Consider the following 21,440-nt stretch of genomic DNA (forward strand, 5'->3'; position numbering starts at 1 on the left):
GACAGAGAGGAGGAGAGAAAGATAGACACCTGCAGACCTGCTTCACCGCCTGTGAAGCAACTCCCCTGCAGGTGGGGAGCCGGGGTTCAAACCGGGATCCTTATGCCGGTCCTTGTGCTTTGCTCCACCTGCGCTTAACCTGCTGCGCTACAGCCCAACTCCCTTCTCACCATTGTTGATCCAAGTTGAGGGTCCTATTTTTGATCCAAGTTGAGGGTCCTAATATATATATAGCAGAGCACTGATCAGCTCTGGCTTATGGTAGTGCAGAGGATTGAACCTGGGGCCTTGGAGTCTCAGGTATGAGAGTCTCTTTGCATAACCATTATGCTATCTGCCCCTGCCCTCAAGTTTTTATTACATGTTACTTGTGGTTATTTATAATCTGTATATTTTCCACAATGGACTGTCAGTTCCAAGCATGCCAGAATTTTGCTTATTTCCATGTAGGCTGGGGATCAGGTCTTCTTTGCTAATCATTGTCTCCTCAGTGCTCAGTACAAGTTTTCACCCTTAGGTGCTAGGTAATTGTTGATGAAATGAATAAATGATTGGAAGTCAGGAGCAGGACTATCAGCTCTAGAATTATATGTTACTTTCACTGTAAACTCTTCTTTCATGTGGCACTAAAAAAGATTAAGATCTGGTTATGGTTAGCTGCTTTGTCTTGAGTAGCATCCTGTTTTCTAGAAGAAAAAAAAAGACTACTGTCTTTTCCTCTTTCGGTGACAACAAGACAAGTCAAGAAGGGGAAACTTTTATTTTTAGTCTGGAGAGCCTTTGCTCTATCCTGCTATCAACCCTCCGCCTGGCCCTCTTTCTTCCTTCCTTGTATCTCTCTGTCTGAAATAAACAGAATGAAAAAGTAGATCCAGGAGTGAGGATCTGTCTGTGCTTTCTTGGCCACAAGTAGAGAGTGAGTGCCGGGGTACATGAGCATGGACATGGCCTGGTGAGACTACAGAGTGTGACGGCAGCTCCAGCTCCAACTTGAATGAGCAGAGCCCCACAGGAAGTTCCACCTGCTGCCATGCGTAGCCCTGGCATGATTGCTGGAGAGGGCTGGGCTCTGGGTTTGCTTCAGCAATGAAAGAAAATATGAACCGTCTTTCAAAAAAAATAAAAGGTCTTGTGCTTGTGCTTGCTGTTTGTGTACACCTTCAAGGTGGAGAAGGAGCCTAGGGAGTCCCACAACCTCCTGCAGGCAGGAGAGATGCCTGTGTCTCTGGGTCTGCCATTCTAGGGCCAATATACTGTTGCCAAGAACCTGACAGAATGTGTATTTTCTCATCCCTGTCTAGGTTTCCATTCTATTATGAACTAAAAATAGCATTTGTAGCCTGGCTGCTGTCTCCGTACACAAAAGGTTCCAGCCTCCTATACAGGAAGTTTGTGCATCCCACACTGTCTTCAAAAGAAAAGGTAATTTATGCTGCTCTGCCTTTCACTCCTTCCAGTGAATGAACATTTAAAAAGTGATAAATGAAAAGGATAAAGTCTTTTACTGCAGGAGATCCTCAGTTGGTTCTTAATAACAAGATGTTTCTTCCAGTCCTTTTATGTTGTTAGTATTTTGTTTTGGGTCTGTTTTTCTGACATGCTTAGAAGTAGTAGAAGATTCTCAAAAGATGAGACTTATAAAACATTTTCACATGTTGAAACAAAAGATTCACTTATAATTTAGCCAACACACTGGATTTTGATCAACCCCTGTTTCTCATGATCAACCCCTGTCCCTGTGCAGATGTAATTTTACATAAACTCATTGAAAAAATGCTAAAGTTATCATAGGCAGGAAAACTAAAATGTAGGGAGATTAAATATTTTGAATTGGCTACTAACAGCCTGAAATATAATAAATTTGTAGTAATATATTTATTAAATTATTAAATATAATAAATTTGCTTTATTCATCAGTAATGAAATGTATGCTAACATTGAAATATGGTTATTTATTGTCTGCAGGTAAATATTAATGAAAATGGGTATAGTTGGGAGTCGGGCTGTAGCGCAGCGGGTTAAGCGCAGGTGGCGCAAAGCACAAGGACCGGCATAAGGATCCCGGTTCGAACCCCGGCTCCCCACCTGCAGGGGAGTCGCTTCACAGGCGGTGAAGCAGGTCTGCAGGTGTCTATCTTTCTCTCCTCCTCTCTGTCTTCCCCTCCCTCTCTCCATTTCTCTCTGTCCTATCCAACAACAACGACAACAACAATAATAACTACAACAATAAAAAAAAAATGGGTATAGTAAATTTTTGTGCAACTCACTTTTGAATTTGCTTTGCTTCAAAACCAACTATCTTTGAAGTGAAAAATGCAGATTTATCTAATGTCAGAACTGAAAAAATAAGTCAGAGAAATTCAGGAAAGAGTTCAGGAAGAGGGACAGGCTGGTAGTACACCTGGCTGAGTGTATATAATGCATAAGTCCCAGTCCCCACCTGCAAGAGGAAAGCTTTGTAAGCAGTAAGCAGTGTCGCAGGTGTCTTTCTTTCTCCCTCTCTGTCTCCCCCTTCCCATTTGATTTCTCTCTGTCTCAATCAAATATGTCTATGTATATAAGGTATTTTTTTTAGAAAGGGTTTTTCTTTTCTTTCTTTTTTTTTAATATTTATTTATTTTCCCTTTTGTTGCCCCTGTTGTTTTGCATTGTTGTTGTGGTTATTGTTGTTGTTGATGTTGTCGTTGTTGGATAGGACAGAGAGAAATGGAGAGAGGAGGGGTAGACAGACAGGGGGAGAGAAAGATAGACACCTGCAGATCTGCTTCATCACCTGTGAAGGGGTCCCCCTATAGGTGGGGAGCTGGGGGCTCGAGCCGGGATCGTTATGCTGTTCCTTGAGCTTTGCACCACCTGCGGTTAACCCTCTGCGCTACCGCCTGACTAGCATGAGGTATTTTTTTCAAAAAAAAGAATTCAAATACGACTTAACTTTATCTCTTGAAAAAAATTAGTTCTAATCACATATGGGATAATGTCATTGTCTATAGGACTGAGAGCATAATGGTTATGCAAAAGGCAGCAAAGGTCCCAGGTTCAATTCACTACCACAAGCCAGAGCTGAGCAGTGCTCTGATAAAAATAAAGTCACCACCTGCAGAGTTATTTTAACATCTCCATTGGTATTGATTTGCAAAATTTGCTTACAATAAATTGTTTCATTGTTTTTTAAGATTTCATGCAATAATAGATACAAAGTCCATTAAACAAATACTAGCTTTTTACTAACTTGTTTAACATTTTCTCCTTTTAATGTATCACTATCTATGTAGCCTTTCTTTTAAAACAAGTTATTAGTGATTTCATATTGATTCACAATATTATAAAATAATAGGGGTATAATTCCATTCCCACTCATCCCCTGCATTGGATATTGGAGTAGTTTTTCCATTCTCACAGCCATGGGTTGACTTTATAACTAACAATATCTATATCTAGGTGTCTTTGCCCATCTTTTTCTATGTTTCTGCTTTTTACTTCCTTTTTTTTTTTTTTTTTTACCAGAGCACTGCTCAACTCTGGCATATGGCATATGGCATATGGTGGTGCAGGTGGACTTTGGAGCCTCAGGCATGAGAATCTGTTTGCGTATCTACCCTCTGCCCTTCACTTCCTAAATCACACCTATACCTCGTACTACTTTTGGGTGTCCTTCCTTTTTCCCCCCTCTACACTCTGATAAGGGAAACAATGCCTGGCTTCCTCTGGTGTTTTCCAGACTCACTTCCCTTCTATGCAACCTTTTTTTAAAAAAAAAAAAAAAAAGATTTTAATTATTTACTAGAAAGATAGGAGGAGAGAGAGAAAGAATCAGACATCAATCTGGTACATGTGCTACCGTGGATCGAACTCAGGACCTCTTATTTGAAAGTCTAGGGCCTTAGCCACTGCGCCACCTCCTGGACCACTGTAACCTTTCTTTAAAACAATTTTTAGTCTACAGAATAATGCTCTATACTAAAAACAGGAACAAGGAACATGGGCACAATATTTGTATTCTTGAGATCTTAAACATGCATGTACATAGTCCATTTCTTCTTGGTCTTCATAATGATCCAGAACACCACCATTCGTGGGACTGAGTTTCTTCTCATGATTTAATGTCTTAAAAATAAATCCGGGAGTCGGGCAACGGGTTGAGCACACGTGGCACGAAGCACAGGGATAGGCATGGGGATCCCGTTCGAGCCCAATGGCTCCCCACCTGCAGGGGAGTTGCTTCACAGGTGGCGAAGCAGGTCTGCAGGTATCTGTTTTTCTCTTTCTCTCCCCCTCTCTGTCTTCCCAACCTCTCTCAGTTTCTCTCTGTCCTATCCAACGACAGCAGCAACAACAACAATAACCACAACAGTGATAAAACATCAAGGGTAGCAAAAGGGGAAAAAACGGTCTCCAGGAACAGTGGATTCGTGGTGCAGGCACCGAGCTCTGGCAATAACCCTGGAGGCAAAAAAAAAAAAAAGAAATCCCTGGGGGCCAGGTGGTAGCAGTGGGTTAAGCACACATGGTGCAAAGCACAAGGAACATTGTAAGGATCCAGGTTTGAGCCTCGGGCTCCCCACCTACAGGGGGTCTCTTCACAAGTGGTGAAGCAGGTCTACAGGTGTCTATTTTTCTCTGAGAGACACCTCTCTGTCTTCTCCTCCTCTTTCGATTTCTTTCTGTCCTATCCAACTACAACAGCAGTAACAACAATAACAGCAACAAGGGCAACAAAATGGGAGGAAAATGGCCTCCAGGAGCAGTGGATTTGTAATGCAGGCACCAAGCCCCAGCGGTAACCCTGGAGGCAAAAAAATAAAATAAAATAAATCCCCAAGTGTAGACATAGTTGGGGTCTAACATTGTAAACTAGTTCATTAATTATTTGACCTTTTATACTAATCAACTAATAGGGTTAGAATAAAATAGGAGGGGCCGGGTGGTGGCCATCTGGTTGAGTGCACATGTTGCAATGCACAAGGACCCGGGTTTGAGCCCCCCGTACCCACCTGCAGGGAGAAAGCTTTGTGAATGGTAAAGCTGGGCTGCAGGTGTCTCTCTGTCTCTCTCCTTCTCTGTCACCCCCTCTTGATTTCTGGTCGCCTCTATCTAATAAATAAATAAAGATAATAAAAAAAACATTAAAGGATAAAATAGGAACACTATAGATGGATGTATATATTACTTTCTATTGTTTTTTAATGTTACATAGTTTGCACTGCTAGAGGAAGGCTTTGTGGAAAGAATGAATTGGATGAATAGGCTAATTATATGTACTTTATGCTAATTATATGCATTTTAGGAACTAGGGTACATATTTTCCATATCAGAGGATTATGAGGAATGGTGTTCCCTTTTGTTAAAAAAAAAAATTTACTTATTTTGGGTAGAGACAGAGAGAAATTGGGAGGGAAGGAGGAGATAACAAGGGAGAGAGAGATACCTGCAGCACTGCTTCACCACTGGTGAAACTCTCCCCCACTCCTGCAGGTGGGGACTGGGGGCTTGAACCTGGGTCCTTTGCACCAACACTGAGTCCCTGATGTCCTCTTTCTCGACCTGGTTATCAAACGTGTATTCCTTCCTACATCCCTTTTTCTAACCCTGATTTACCCTGAGGTTGCCAGTGCAACTTTCCTGTAGATTTGGTGGGTGAAACCAAAGATCTGTCAAAGATCACCTCCAAAGTCATTTAAAAATCACAATGAAAACTTTTATTTTCGTTACAGTGCACAAGGATCCAGGTTCAAGTCCCTGGCCCCCACCTGCAGGGGGAAAGCTTCACAAGTGGTGAAGCAGGTCTGCAGGTGTCTCTCTGTCTCTCTTTTGCACTATATCCCTTCCCCTCAAAATTTCTCTCTGTCTCTATTTAAAATCAATAAATAAAGATTAAAAAAAAAAGAAGAAAGAAAATTTTTATTTTTTCCACCTCTAGGGTCATTACTGGGCTTGGTGCCTGCACTACAAATCCACTGCTCCTGGAGGCCATTTTCCCCATTTTTGTTGCCCTTGTTGTTGCTGGATAGGACAGAGAGAAATTGAGAGAGGAGGGGAAGACAGATAGACTCCTACAGACCTGCTTTGCCACCCATGAAACGACCCCTTTGCTTGTGGGGGAGCCGGGGGCTCGAACTGGGATCTTTACACCTGTCCTTTACACATCTTTACACCATATGCGATTAACCTGCTTCACTACCACCCAGCCCCCACCTGGTTCCCTTCTTAACTTTACCTTATGTTATATGATATTAGATAAATTTTAATTTCTGCTCTAATTTCATGCTTGGTAAAATGGTTACCACAAAAACAACACTTCTCTTTCTGTCTCCTAATCTCCCCATCAAAATAGACATTGGGAGCTATTTCTTTTTTTAAAAAAATTTCCTTATTAAGGGATTAATGCTTTATAGTCAACAGTAAAATACAATAGTTTGTACATGCGTAACATTTCCACATAACAATACAACACCCAGTAGGTCCTCCTCTGCCATCATGTTCCAGGACCTAAACCCACACCCCTGCCCCAGAGTTTTTTACTTTGGTGCAATACACCAACCAGTCCAAGCTCTGCTTAGTGTTTTCTCTTCTGATCTTTTTCAACTTCTCTCTATAAGTGAGATCATCCCATATTCATCCTTTTGCTTCTGATTTACCTCACTTAACATGATCTCTTAAAACTCCATCCAAGATGGGGTAAAGAAGATGAATTCACTGTTTTTAATAGCTGAGTAGTATTCCATTGTGTATATATACCACAACTTGCTCAGCTACTCATCTCTTGTTGGACATCTGGGTTGCTTCCAGGTTTTGGCTATTGCAAATTGTGCTGCTAAGAACATAGGTATACACAAATCTTTTTGGATGGGTGTTGTGGGTTCCTTAGGATATATCCCCAGGAGAGGAGTTGCAGGATCATAGTGTAGGCCCATTTCTAGCCTTGAGAGGTCTCCAGATTGTTCTCCACAGAGGTTGGACCAATTGACATTCCCACCAACAATGTAGGAGGGTTCCTTTGTCCCCACAACCTCTCCAGCATTTGTTGCTATCTTTTCTGATGTATGACACTCTCACAGGAGTGAAGTGGTATCTCATTGTTGTCTTTATTTACATTTCTCTGACAATCAATGACTTGGAGCATTTTTTAATATGTCTGTTGGCCTTTTGGATCTCTTCTGTGGTGAATATTCTGTCGATGTCCTCTCCCCATTTTTTGGATGGAGTCATTTGTTTTCTTGTTGCTTGGAAATATTTCTATATAGTATGAGATAATGATTGATTAACAGAAGTTTATAGCTTCAAAGGCCCCACCTCCTTGAAATAAATAAGGGGACAGTGGTTTTTATGGAAAGGAGCCACTGTGTCAGTGATGCTTACTGGAATGGTCTTGGGCTGGGGAGATAACATAATGGTTATGCAAAAGGTTTTCCTTCCTGAGGCTCAGGGGTCCCAGGTTCAATCCCAGTACCACCATAAGCCAGAGCTGAGTAGTGCTCTGGTTAAAATTTAAAAAAATTAAAAAATAGGTCATAGGTCAATCTCAGTGTGCAACCCAAGTTAGGCATAATCACTGTCCTTATTTTTCAGAGACAAAACTGTGTGTAGAGTCTAAACACCTGCCAGGGTCTGACAGATAGGTACAGGTGTCAGGTCTGAGGTTAGACACTTATTCTCCATCCTAGATTCCTTCCTCTCTTATAGGGCAACTGGCTGTATAATGTCAGGATTGTTCACATGGAGGGTCCCTACCTGGTTACCTCTCTAGAAGGTTAGAGGACTTTAGAAACAATCCTAGGTTATTGATTGAGGAAAATCTCCCAGGATCAACAAGTTCCTTTTTTCCTTCAACATTCCCTTTTCCTCTCTCTCTTTTTTTTTTTTTTTGCCTCCAGGGTTATTGCTGGGGCTTGGTGTCTGCACTATGAATCCGCTGCTTAGAAGCTAGGCGGTAGTGCAGCAGTTAAGCACATGTGAATCACTGCTCCTGGAGGCTATTTTTTTTCCTTTTGTTTCCCTTATTTATTGTTATTATTATTGTTGCTATTGCTATCATTGTTGTTGGATAGGCCAGAGAGAAATTGAGAGAGGAGGGGAAGACAGAAAGGAGGAGAGAAAGATAAGACACCTGCAGACATTCTTTTTTTTTTTTTAAAGAATTTATTTATTCATGAGAAAGATAGGAGGAGAGAAAGAACCAGACATCACTCTGGTACATGTGCTGCCGGGGATCGAACTCAGGACCTCATGGTTGAGAACCCAATGCCCCAACCACTGCACCACCTCCCGGACCACACCTGCAGACATTCTTCACCACTTGTGAAGTGACCCCCCCTGCAGGTAGGGAGCCGGGGGCTGGAACCAGGATCCTTATGCCGGTCCTTGCACTTTGTGCCATGTGCGCTTAACCTGCTATGTTACCACCTGTCCCCCTTCCTCTCCCTTTTATCTATCCTCTTCTCCCTCCTCTTCTCCACACACATCCAAGGTGCCTGTGACTTTTCAATCCCCCTGAGAATAAGTGATTGGGCAATCTGCCAAGTCCAGTGTTTGAGAGAAGGGAAAAGAAATAGATACATCTGTTGAATGTAAAACATTAATTCCCCAATAAAGAAATAAAAAATTTTTTTGCTCACCTAAAAGCTCTTCAGCTGGTCCAGGAGGTGGCACAGTGTATTGGACTCAATACACTGGATCTCAAGCATGAGATCCTGAGTTCGATCCCTGGCAGCACATGTGCCGGAGTGATGTCTGGTTCTTTCTCCCTCTCTCCTCTTATATTTCTCATTAGTAAATAAATAAATAAAATCTTTTTTTTACAAAAAAAAAAAAAGAAATAGATACATTTGGGGGAGTTGGACGGTGGCGCAGCAGATTAAGCGCACATGGCGCAAAGTGCAAAGACTGGTGTAAGGATCCCGGTTCGAGGCCCCGGCTCCCCACCTGCAGGGGAGTCGCTTCACTCGCGGTGAAGCAGGTCTGCAGGTGTCTGTCTTTCTCTCCCCCTCTCTGTCTTCCCCTCCTATCTCCATTTCTCTCTGTCCTGTCCAACAACAATGACGTCAATAACAACAACGTTAAACAACAAGGGCAACAAAAGGGAAAATAAATTTAAAAAATAAATAGATATATTTTAACCCTCTAACTCAGTATGCCTCTGCTTCATTTGACAGGAAATTGATGATTGCCTGGTCCAAGCAAAAGACCGAAGTTATGATGCCCTTGTGCACTTTGGGAAGCGGGGCTTGAATGTGGCGGCCACAGCAGCAGTGATGGCTGCTTCCAAGGTATTGTATTAGACCCTGATGCTGTAGCTAAATGAGCAAATTAACCCCTGCAGTCTGCCCTGATCATCTCTCATGCAAGTCACACACAACAGACTAAAAACCAATTAGTGGCTTCTCAAAGCAGCATTAACACTGCACTCTGCCTCAGAGGGGTAGTTTGAATCACCTCCTTTCTGGGTTCCTTTGAAATTAAAAAAAAAAAAAGGTGGCTCTTAACCCCCCCCCACACACACACACACACAACCCAGAAATTACATGCACACATGCTTGCATACACACAAATTTGTGCAATTGTGCAACTGATGAGTTCTGGAATCCAACAGAATTCATCTATGGATTCCAGGTTAAGAAATTCTACACTAGGGAGTTGGGCAGTAGCACAGTGGGTTAAGCGCAGGTGGCACAAAGTGCAAGGATCAGCATAAGGATCCTGGTTCAAGCCCCCAGCTCCCCACATGCAGGGGAGTCACTTCACAGGTGATGAAGCAGGTCTGCAGGTGTCTGTCTTTCTCTCCCCCTCTCTGTCTTCCCCTCCTCTCTCCATTGTTCTATGTCCTATCCAACAACAATGACAACAATAATAACTACAACAATAAAAAAAAAGAAAGAAAGAAATTCTACACTACCTGGCATGTAAGCCTAGGAGAAGGAGTAGAAGGAGGGGGGAGAGGAAAGGAACTCTTCTCTGCAGTTTCCCAGGGCGTACTTGGAGAGTAACCTAAATTCAGAGTAGACAGGTGGAGAGACTGGCATAAATGGATGGACTTCATGCTCTTGTGACCCAGCAGATTCAAAGGAAGCAGCTCAAGGTCCTAGATTAAGCAGAGGGCGTCAGACACGGAGGAGAATATATACAGCAACAGCAACTAGAAGTAAGGGAGGTTTGAAGTAGCAGCCTTTCTTTTTTCTATCCAGTCTTCTTCTCAAGTCTCTGTGTTCCTTCCTAACTTCTTTTTCCTCTCTCTATTTCTCTCTATCCTATCCAACAACAACGACATCAATAACAACAATAACTACAACAATAAAACAACAAGGGCAACAAAAGGGAAAATAAATAAATAAATAAATATTTTTTAAAAAAAGATGGTTCAGTATGGCTTACTCAGTTTCTCAGCCACTCATGTGTAATGTTATTCTGCCAGCAATTTCACAGGACCATCTTTTACCAGTTTGGCCTCAACCTACCACCAGCCCCCCCCCCCCCCCAGACTGCTAGAGGAAACCGAGAGCCCAGGCCTCCAGCCAGGCACCTTACAACAACTAAACCTGAAGGATTCTCCAGACAGTCTAAAACTTGCCTCAGAAAATCATTGCTCATTAGTTCTAAGTGGATCAAAGTAGTGAGAGATACATGCTTCCTGAAGAACTTGGTTCCAGATGAGAACAATTTCTGCCTTTTGGGGTCTTTACTTTTCTTCTCTAAACATCTTGAAAGAGAAACACACATCTCTTCTAAAAATAATGCTCTCTCCTTTTGAACAAGATGTGCACTAAAAATAAAAATAAAATAAGTAAAATAACTGGTTCAGGAATAAATTTGGTTTCATAAGCAACGCCAGGCAAGGGTCAAAGAAGATGACTCACCAGAGTCCAAATTTGGCTTTTGTGTCTAACCCACCTGGGAAACTTTGTTATATATGTACATATATTCTCAGATGAATCAGAGACTTGGGCAGTGGGTCCATAAGTCTCTATCCTTAATAAGTTCCCCAGATGATTTTTTTAAAATAGAATTTTATTTTCTCCTATTTATTTTTAAACATATATTTTTATTTATTTATTTATTTATTTGCCTCCAGGGTTATCGCTGGGGCTCGGTGCCTGCACCACAAATCCACTGCTCCTGAAGGCCATTTTTCCCCTTTTGTTACCCTGGTTGTTTTTTTTTTTTAATCATTGTTGTGGTTATTATTATCGTTGCCATTGACGTCATTGTTGTTGGATAGGACAGAGAGAAATGGAGAGAGGAGGGGAAGACATAGAGGGGGAGAGAAATATAGACACCTGCAGAACTGCTTCACTGCCTGTGAAGTGACTCCCCTGCAGGTGGGGAGCCGGGGGCTGGAACCAGGATCCTTATGCTGGTCCTTGCGCTTTGCGCCACATGTGCTTAACCCGCTGCGTTACCACCTGACCCCCATAAACACATATATTTATTTTTAACTAGAGCACTGCTTGGCTCTGGCTTATGGTCGTGCTGGGGATTGAACATGGGACCTCAGAGCCACAGGCATAACATTATTTTTGCATAGCCATTATATAATCTCCCCAGTCCTTTTATTTACCTCTTTATTTATTACCAGAGCACTGTTCAACTCTGGTCTATGGTGGTGCTAGTGATTGATCCTTCAACCTCAGAGCCTCAGACATAAAAATATTTTTGCATAACCATTGTATAATCTCCCCAGCCCTTTTCCTTATTTATTTATTTATTTATTTATTTATTTATTCATTTATTACCAGAGCACTGCTCATCTCTGGCTTATGGTGGTGTTAGAGACTGAACCTGGAACATAAGAGCCTCAGGCATGATTTTTTTTTTCATAGTTACTATGCTATCTCCCTAGATGGATCAGAACACTGCTCAGTTTTGGCTTATGTTAGGGCTAGGGAATGAACCTGGGACATCAGAGCCTCAGGCTTGAAAGGCCTTTGCAGAGCCATTATGCTGTCTCCCCAGCCCCTCCTAGATGATTTTTTTAAAATCCTTTTTTTAACCTTTTTCTTTTTTTTTGACCAGAGCACTGCTCAGCTCTGGCTTATGGTGGTACAGAGGATTGAACCTGGGACTTTGTTTGGAGCCTCAGGTATGAGAATCTCTTTGCATAACCATTATGTTATCTGTCCCCACCCTTAAAAAAATTTTTTTCTTCACTTCACAAGCCATGAAGCAGGTCTGCAGGTGTCTATCTTTCTCTCCCCCTCTCTGTCTTCCCCTCCTCTCTCCATTTCTCTCTGTTTTATCCAACAACGGCATCAATAATAGCTACAACAATAAAACAATAAGGGCAACAAAAGGGAATAAATAAATAAATATTTTTTAAAATTTTAATCTGATAGGACAAAGAGAAATCGAGAGGGTTAGGGGAGATAATGAGGGGGGGTAGAAAGACACCTGCAGCACTGCGCCACCACTTGTGAAGATTCCCCCTTGCAGGTGGGGACCAGGTACTTGAACCTTGAGCATGATGATGTGTGCAGTCAAACAGGTGTTCCTTCACCCAGCTTCATCCCCAGATGATTTTTTTTTTACCTCCAAGGTTAGTAATGGGCTCAATGCCAGCACTCCAAATCCACTGCTCCTGACTTTTAACCATCGAGACTTTTAACCATCGAGTTCTGCTATATTCTCCTTTGTCATTCAATGCCCTGTCACTCTGGATTTCTGTTCTTCAGAGCTTCTACTTTGGCATGTTACCTCACTTCACTCCACTCAGTAGATGTTTAGATAAAATTAAAATGAATGAAAGACCCAGCACCATAAGTCAGTTGAGGAGGAAGGGCTCGAACTTGTGAATAGTTGCTGATCTCTCTGTTTCAAGTCTACTGATGAGATTCTCTGGAGTTAGCTGCATCAAGAGCCGAGAGGAAAGAGACAGACTTGCCTTTCTGATCCCAGCAAAGTGTCCTGTTGAACCATTGGAGAAAGCATTTTTGGGTTACACTTTTTTTTTTTTTGGAGGGGAGGCTCTCCTAGATGTGGTGACACAGTACCTTATTGGTATGTTCTCATCTCCCCTAATCTTCTCTTCTGTCACTCCTTTCCTTGTCTCTCTCTTTTGGACTTAGGTGGAACTTCTCTAGCCTTGCTTTCTTTTAAGATCACCTCATCCTTTTCCTCACCTCCTGCTGTCACTTGGTGTATCTAGTTTCCAGACAAGCTTCTCTGAATGAGTTTGCAAATTTGTGATTCTCTGCCGAGCCCTTCCTCCCTTTGTCTTCTTGGTAGTCCAAATCAGCCCCTCATCTGTGTCTCATCTTTTTGGTGATAATGAAGTTACCATCCTCTCATGATCAGAGATCCTGAATCTCCATCATTTTTGATGCATATCCTTCTTCTCACTTCATCTTCAACTCCTGTTCATTTGATGCCCCTGGTGTCTGTCTTACCTTCTCTCTATCTCCCTTCCCCTCTCAATTTCTCTCTGCCCAGTCAAGTAAAATAGAAAGGAAAAAAAAATGACCTCTGAGAGCAATCGATTTGTAGTGTTGGCACTAACCCCACTGGCAATATATATATATATTAGAAAAGAAAATATTCTTATTTTTTAAAAAATGTTTGCTTTGCCACTAAAGTTATCACTGGGGCTCCTCACCTGCATGATTCCTCCAGTCCCAGTGGCCTTTTTGTTTTGTTTTAAGATAGAGGGTGAGAGACGGGGAGGAAGAGAGGGAGGGAGGCAGGGAGGGAAGGAGAGAAAGAGAGAGAGGAGAGGAGAAAGATACCACCATACAGCTCTAGTGTTCATGAAACTTTCCCTGTTAGGGGCTCCCATGTGGTAGCCAGGATTTCAAACCTGGGTGAGCCCCCTCAAGTCTGAGCTTCTATACAGGGTCTCCCCTGGCTGCCTCAGCCTACTGTGTGTCTTTCCCTCTCCTGAGCTTCTGTCATATCTTTTGTTGTCTTTGTCACTTGCTGCCTTGTCTTGATGTCTCAGCTAGACTATAAGTTTTTTGGAAATGGGAACAATGTCAAGTGTCATATTACCTTTATTCTTCTCTGGAGCTTCACACAGAACTTGGTAAACATTACCTCAGCCTTCGTTGTGAATAATGAAGAAATGGCACAGAGAGAGAGATGACCCAGGGGGTGGCACAGACAAGAGGTGGTACAATGGATAAAGTGTTAGATTGTCAAGCATGAGGTCCTGAGTTCAGTCCCCAGCAGCACATGTTCCAGAGTGATGTCTGGTTTCCTCTCTCTCTCTCTTTTTCTCTCTCTCTCTCTCTCTCCCTCTCTCCCTCCCTCTCCCCTCTCCCTCTCTTTCTCCCTCTGTCTTTCTCCTCCTATCTTTCTCATTAATAAGTAAAAAAAAAAATTAAAAAGAGAATATACACACAATGGCTCCCTGTTACTGAAGAAATGTCTATGTGAGTGTGTGTATATGTGGGATGAGGGGCACAAAATGGCACCCTTTTAATGAAGAGCTGTCTGTGTGCGTGTGTGTGTGTGTGTGTGTGTGTGTGTGTAGCAAAATAACTCCCTATAGCCCTGTCTTACAGATTTGGTGCCCATGTTTGTTTGTTTGTTTGTTTTCTTTTCCCCTTTATTAGGTGGCTCGAATCTTTCATTTTGTCTCCTCTTTGGACCTCAAAGAAGGGCAGGTAACCCTGTTGACAGGTGTGACTAACCAAATGATCCAGTCAGGTAGAGGGGCCAGCCAGCCATCTCTGCCTCCAGCACTTGGCCTGGATCAGAGCAGGTGTCTTTCCCCCGAGACACCTGCATGTGTATGTGTGCCTAATCCTAGAGCTGTGGCCCACTAAGTGGCATCTTCCCACAGTTTCCCAGTGTATTAGTTTGGTGGCATCTAACATATTATTAACTTATTTGAGTTATTTCTCCATTTAATATGTGGAGAATGAACTGAATTTGATGACTGGTGCCATCATGGGAGAAATTTTATCTCTTTCTCTTGTGTTTGTTAATCCAACTTCTTGTCACAAACAAGGCCCTGTCTTCATCCAGCATGTTAGCAAGGAGCTTGCTTGGCATTGGTGTGGATGGAGCATGTGTGTCTTTAGAAGTTAACTCCATTGGCAAGTGGGTACAGGGTGGAAATTTAGAAGGAAACACTAACTCATTCTCTCTGAATTACCAATGGGACATATGATTATATTACAGCTTTTTTTGTTAATATTTGTTTATTCCTTTTTATTGTCCTTGTTGTTTTATTGTTGTTATTAATGTTATTTTTGTTAGACAGAAATGAAGAGAGGAGGGGAAGACAGGGGGTAGAGAAAGATAGACACCTGCAGACCTGCTTCACCGCTTGTGAGGTGACTCCCCTGCAGGTGGGGAGCTGGGGGCCGCTTGTGAGGCGACTCCCCTGCAGGTGGGGAGCTGGGGGCTCGAACCAGGAACCTTATGCCGGTCCTTGCTCTTTGCACCACGTGCGCTTAACCCACTGCGCTACCGCCCGACTCCCATAATACAGCTTTTTTAGCAACTGCCTGACTCACTGAAACCTTTTGTCTTTATTCTCATAGTTTGTAATTGCAGCCGTTAGACAGTGTGTGAACTAAGATGGGCTAAAATTCATGCTGTGCTGGATGGAGCCTTTCTCTGTGGCTGGGTGTGTCCTTTTGGAAAGGAGGGCTTAATCAAGGCCTAAACCCAAATTTTACTGATAGGTTGAAGCAGGTCCCTATGAGGCAGACATTCATTGTTTTTTTTTTAATATTTAATTTATTTATTAATGAGAATGATAGGAGGAGAGAGAGAAAGAACCAGACATCATACCGGTACATGTACTGCCGGGGATTGAACTCGGGACCTCATGCTTGAGAGTTCAGTGCTTTATCCACTGCGTCACCTCCCGAATCACGAGGCAGACATTCTATTGGTGGCAAATTATTTTCCTTGGAATACCAGATTATTACCAGGAATACACTCCCTCCGCATGACTTTCTTTTTCCTTACACACTGGGGAAAGGATTAGAAATTTATAATCTCTGGGCAAGGAGACAACATAAAGGTTATGCAAAATGGCTTTCATAGCTGAGATTCTGAGGTCCCAGGTTCAGTCACCATTAATTCTCATTAATAAATTTAAAAATTGTAAGCCAAAACTGAGATGTGCTCTGTTAGAAACAAACACAGACAGAAATTTACAACCTGCATGACAGGTGAGGTGGGCAGCAGCAGTAGAGTACAGGACTTGAAAGCATGAGGTCCTGAAGTTGATCCCCAGTACTGCATATACCAGAGTCCAGCTTCTGAGTGTTTTAGACAAGAAGGGAAAAATAAAAAGATTGAAACATTCAGAAATGAGCTGCATTCTGTAACTCTAAGACACTTTTGTGGGTTCTAGTAGCAAGAATAAAAGAACCACTGGGGAGCGGGGCCGGGTGGTGGCGCACCTGGTTGAGCACACATGCTAAAAGAACCACTGGTATGTGGTGTTGACGTGGACAGGGGCAAAAGGTGAGCCTGTTAGACTAACACAGAAACAAACAACAAATAAATAAACAATAAATATTGAAACATTTTAATTCACCAATAAAATCATTTTAAAAGTTAAAAAAATAAATTAAATAAGTCTCTTTTGGGGACCAGAAAAAGTTCTTCTGGTAGAGCCTCTGGTTTGCATGCCTGAAACTATAGGTTCTTCTTCTTCTAGCGTTTGCCCTTCTTCCGTAGCCCGTCAACAGCATCAGGTTGAGCCTGATGTAAAGTTTCGAGACCTCCTTTGAATCTGGAGAGATGGTAGTCATTGACTATGTGGGTCATAGTCTGTCTGGAGCCGCAGGGGCAGTTCGGGTTGTCTCTGGCTCCCCAGCGATGGAACATAGCGACGCACCGGCCATGGCCTGTTCGATACAGGTTGATCCCTGACACTGCATATACTAGAATGAGTAGTGCTCTGGCTTGTCTTTCTTTCTCTCTTTCTCAAGTAAAACATCTCCCTCATGTGTAATAAATAAAATGTTTTGTAAATTACACATTTTGTGGCCAAGGAAGTAGCTCAGTTAGTAGAATACAGGACTTGTTTGCCCAGTGTTCCTGGTTCTTCCATGTGCTAGAGTGGTGTTCTGGCTTCTCTCTCTTTATCTCTCTCATGATTTAAATAACAAAAAATAAGTCTTAAGGGCTGTGGAGGCAGCATAATGGTTATGCAGAGAGACTCTCCTGCCTGATGCTCTGAAGTCCCAGGTTCAATCCCCTGCACCAACATAAGCCATGTGTGCTTAACCTGCTGCACTACCGCTTGGCCTTCCTGAGCCACTTTTAACTCAGCTCATCAGAATCCACTTCCAATCACATCAGTCACACTGTGCCTTCCAGAGTGTTGATGATGCAGAGGTATTGTCTCTGGAATTTTCACCCATTCTGCCAGTATTATTCTGTCAGTTCCAACACTGCCACTTTATTGATCCCACCTGATGTCTGTGGAATGTGCCTTATACAACCTGGACTTGTATTCCTTCTCAAGTCATTGTGAAATGGTTTGTTAATTGAGCATTATGGAGTTCAGTTGCCTTGGGGGAAAGGAGCCAAATACACTCATGTGTGGACAGTAACTACAGTGTCAGGCAACAGCAATGTTAAGACCCATCCCCAAATATTTGCCTTTGAGTCAATGAAAATCATAAGAAATTTAGGAAGAAGTAGTTGCTGTTATTTCTCCAGTGGCATATATCATGACTCTGGGTGGGTGTCTCTATAAGTATCCTAATGACAAAATGACAGTTCTACCTCACTCAGAGGCAGAAACTGAGCTAGCAGAAGGAGAAAATATCATTCCTAGAAACACCCTAGTTGATCTGCCCTAACCTCCTGTTGGCCAGAACTTCATCACATATGTAACTGTATGTGATTGCATTTCAAGAATGGATCAATAGAACAAACCCTTGGATGATGGCTACTGGACTGAGGTTACCAGGAGTGGAGGAAAGAGAGTGCAAAGTGAAGAGGAGGTTCACTGGACTATGGTAGAAGGTCATTGGTATTTTGGTGATGGGTGAGGTGAGAATAACATGCATTTGAAAAGGTATGAACCTGTACTGTATTTTTAAAAAAAACAGCAACAGTAAGGTAGGAAATTATACCTGTGACAACTGTAATCTTATAAATTGACATTGCGGGAGTTGGGCGGTAGCACAGTGGGTTAAGTGCAAGTGGCGCAAAGTGCAAGGACAGGCGTGAGGATCCCGGTTTGAGCCCCTGGCTCCCAACCTACAGGGGAGTCACTTCACAGGTGGTGAAGCAGGATCCCAGTTCCCCAGCTCCCCACCTGCAGGGAGTCACTTCACAAGCTGTAAAGCAGGTCTGCAGGTATCAATCTATTCTCCCTGTCTCCGTCTTCCCCTCCTCTCTCCATTTCTCTCTGTCCTACCTAACAACAGTGACATCAATAAAACAAGGGCAATAAAAGGGAATAAATAAATAGATTTTAAATGAAACCTAAAGAAAAAGATTTATTAAATAAAGGGGGGCAGGGTGGTCAGTCGGTAGTGCAAGTGGGTTAAGCGCACGTGACGCCAAGCGCAGGGACCCACATAAGGATCCCGGCTCCCCACCTGCAGGGGAGTCGCTTCACAGGAGGTGAAGCAGGTCTGCAGGTGTCTTTCTCTCCCCGTCTCTGTCTTCCCCTTCTCTCTCCATTTCTCTCTGTTGTATCCAACAATGACGACATCAGTAACAACAACAATAATAACTACAACAACAATAAAACAATAAGGGAAACAAGAGGGGGGAAATTATTTTTAAAAAGGGGGGACATGGGTAGATAGCATAATGGTTATACAAACAGACTTTCATGGCTGAGGCTCCATAGTCCCAGGTTAAATTCCCTGAGCCACCATAAGCCAGAGATGAGCAAATAAAATATGTATAAAATATATATATTTATAATTTATATCATTTTTATTTATAAAATGGAAATATTGACAAGACCATAGGATAAAAGGGGTAGAAATACACACAGTTCCCACCATCAGAACTCCATATCCCATCCCCTACCCTGATAGCTTCCCTATTCTTTATCCCTCTGGGAGTATGGTCATTACGGGGTGCAGAAAGTGGAAGGTCTGGCTTCTGTAGTTGCTTCCCCGCTGAACGTGGGCATTGACAGGTGAATCCATACTCCCAGCCTGTCTCTCCCTAATAGGACAGGATTCTGGGGAAGTGGGGCTCCGGGACACATTGCTGGGGTCATCTGCACAAGGAAGTCAGGTTGGCATCATGGTAGCATCTGAAACCTGGTGGCTGAAAAAGAGTTAGGATATAAAGCAGAACAAATTGTTGATTAATCATGAACCTAAAGGCAAGAATATTGCTGATGAAGATTTGGGGTCTCCATTTTGGAAAAAGCTAGGAGGTCTATAAAGTTCTGCTTAACACTGGATTCTGGTGGTACTGGGGCTTGAACCTGGTGCCACAGGGGTGAAGGCCTTTCTACATAACCACTATATTATCTCCCCAGTTAAGATATTTTTTTAACATGATTAGGAATGTCTTTTGAATGGTTGACACAGCATTTCACAGTGAGGTCAAATGCATTTTGGAGATCACTCAGTGATCTTAGGAAGCACCAGTGTAATGATGACAGCAACCACTCTGTTCTAGACTCTGTGTGTGTGTGTGTGTGTGTGTGTGTGTGTGTGTGTGTGTGTGTGTGTGTCTAGTGTTATTGCTGGAGCTCATTTCCTGCACTATGAATCCACTGCTCCTGTGGCTATTTTCTTGATGTGTGTATGTGTGTGTGTGTGTATAGGACAGAGAATGAGAGGGGAGGAGAAGATAAGAGAGAGAAAGGAAAGATAAGGGTCCTTAAGCTTCGTACTATGTGTGCCTAACCCAGTGTGTCATTGCCCAGCCCCCAATCTAGGCTTCTTTAAAAGGTTATTTTTAAAAAAAAAAAAAAAGTCTAGAACTTTTTTTTCAATCTCTGCAGTTGCAGTGGGTTTTATAATTTCTGTTGCCTTGACACTGTTGCCATTGTCTATAACCTGAAATAGTAGAGGACTTTACAGAGCCTTTAACATAGTCATATCACTCGTTGAATTATGGAAAGTATGATCTTAAGCTTTTCCAAATTTAAGAAATCCAAGTTTACTTCCCTAAAACGGAGAACCCAATTTTGCAAAACACCAGTCAACAGCTCTTGGTTATTGCAGAATAACAAAACAAAGGTTCTCCATAGCAGAGTCACAATAGCAGAGAGAGATGGAGTTTGTGGAAAGTAAGTGGAAACGAGGTCTTGAGAAGGCACTAAACAGAACTGAAAGGTCTACAAATTAAAAAGCCGTATTGATTTTAACCATCTCTGTTGTGACTGACAAAGACTAATTTGTTTTCAAGAGCCTTCTTGTCTCCATACTGTTGTGATTTCCTCCGGGCTATTATTATCCTCCTCTCTTTCCTGATGTCTGCCACTTCCGGTCTTCATGATGTTAGTGACATTGGAGCTAGGTTGGCTGGGTTCTGAGAGTAGAATTGAGTGCTTTGCTAATGGACGTGTGATGCTTTCTCTTAAATCCACGGCTGAGTGCTTGCTAGAGCGTCAAGACACACGGGTGCAGCTAGTTTCTGGCCACATTTTAAAGCTTGAGATGGTGATGCCTTTCTGTTCCTTTTGAACAGAAGTGATCTGTATTTTATTTTGGTGTTAGCTTGTGTGTCACAGACAGCAGGGGCAGTAACACACTGCAGCAGCAGCAGCCTCCTTGACCTGTTGAAAAATTTGCTGTGCTCTGGCCTCTGTGCACAGGTGGGGACGGGTACTTGAACCCGGGCCCTTACACATGGTAATTGTGTATGCTCCACCAGGTGCGTCACCGCCGTGCTCCCAGAGACATTATTTTTATGTCTTTGATTGATTTAGCCTTCTTCATATATTTAACGCATCTTTGTTTTATCCTGACATTTCTTCTCAACCTGCCTGCATTTTCCTTTGTCCTCAGTTCTTTTTTTTTTTTTTTTCCTCCAGGGTTATTGCTGGGCTCGGTGCCTGCACCATGAATCCACCGCTCCTGGAGGCCATTTTTTCCCCTTTTTGTTGCCCTAGTTGTTGCAGCCTCGTTGCGGTCATTATTGCCATTGTTGACGTTGCTTTGTTGTTGGATAGGACAGAGAGAAATGGAGAGAGGAGGGGAAGACAGAGAGAGAGGGGAGAGAAAGATAGACACCTGCAGACCTGCTTCACCGCCCGTGAAGCGACTCCCCTGCAGGTGGGGAGCCGGGGGGCTCGAACCGGGATCCTTACGCCGGTCCCTGCGCTTTGCGCCACGTTGTCCTCACTTCTGATGGCTTATTTTGGATTTGCTGCTTTCTCTACTCAGCTCTTAAAAAAAACGAACTCCAGTGAAATGCTGTGTATTAGTGGTGGCCTGTTTTTATTACTATTTTCTAATTAAGTAAAATGGTGGGTTGGGTGGGTGGGGGAAAGCAATCTCTGTAGCCTTCTGCCATTTCTGAAATTCTGTAACCAAACTGTTGTGGTCCTTGTCTAT

General features: G+C 42.7%; 1 protein-coding gene across 7 annotated transcripts in view; it reads left to right on the forward strand.

Moving 5' to 3' along the window:
- The window catches only part of REEP1 (receptor accessory protein 1), a 121,689-nt gene that overhangs the window by 76,353 nt on the left and 23,896 nt on the right, over nucleotides 1-21,440 (forward strand). For 4 of the 7 annotated variants that reach the window (XM_060187308.1, XM_060187305.1, XM_060187306.1 and 1 more), the window contains exons 4-6: nucleotides 1,302-1,422; nucleotides 9,150-9,263; nucleotides 14,538-14,588. In XM_060187308.1, the coding sequence (XP_060043291.1) occupies nucleotides 1,302-1,422; nucleotides 9,150-9,263; nucleotides 14,538-14,588 (286 nt within the window). The remainder of the gene's footprint in view (nucleotides 1-1,301; nucleotides 1,423-9,149; nucleotides 9,264-14,537; nucleotides 14,589-21,440) is intronic. The other 3 variants (XM_060187309.1, XM_060187307.1, XM_060187311.1) reach the window with 1 other exon arrangement.

This window comes from Erinaceus europaeus, chromosome 3 (assembly GCF_950295315.1).
Source record: "Erinaceus europaeus chromosome 3, mEriEur2.1, whole genome shotgun sequence".
NCBI lineage: Eukaryota > Metazoa > Chordata > Mammalia > Eulipotyphla > Erinaceidae > Erinaceus > Erinaceus europaeus.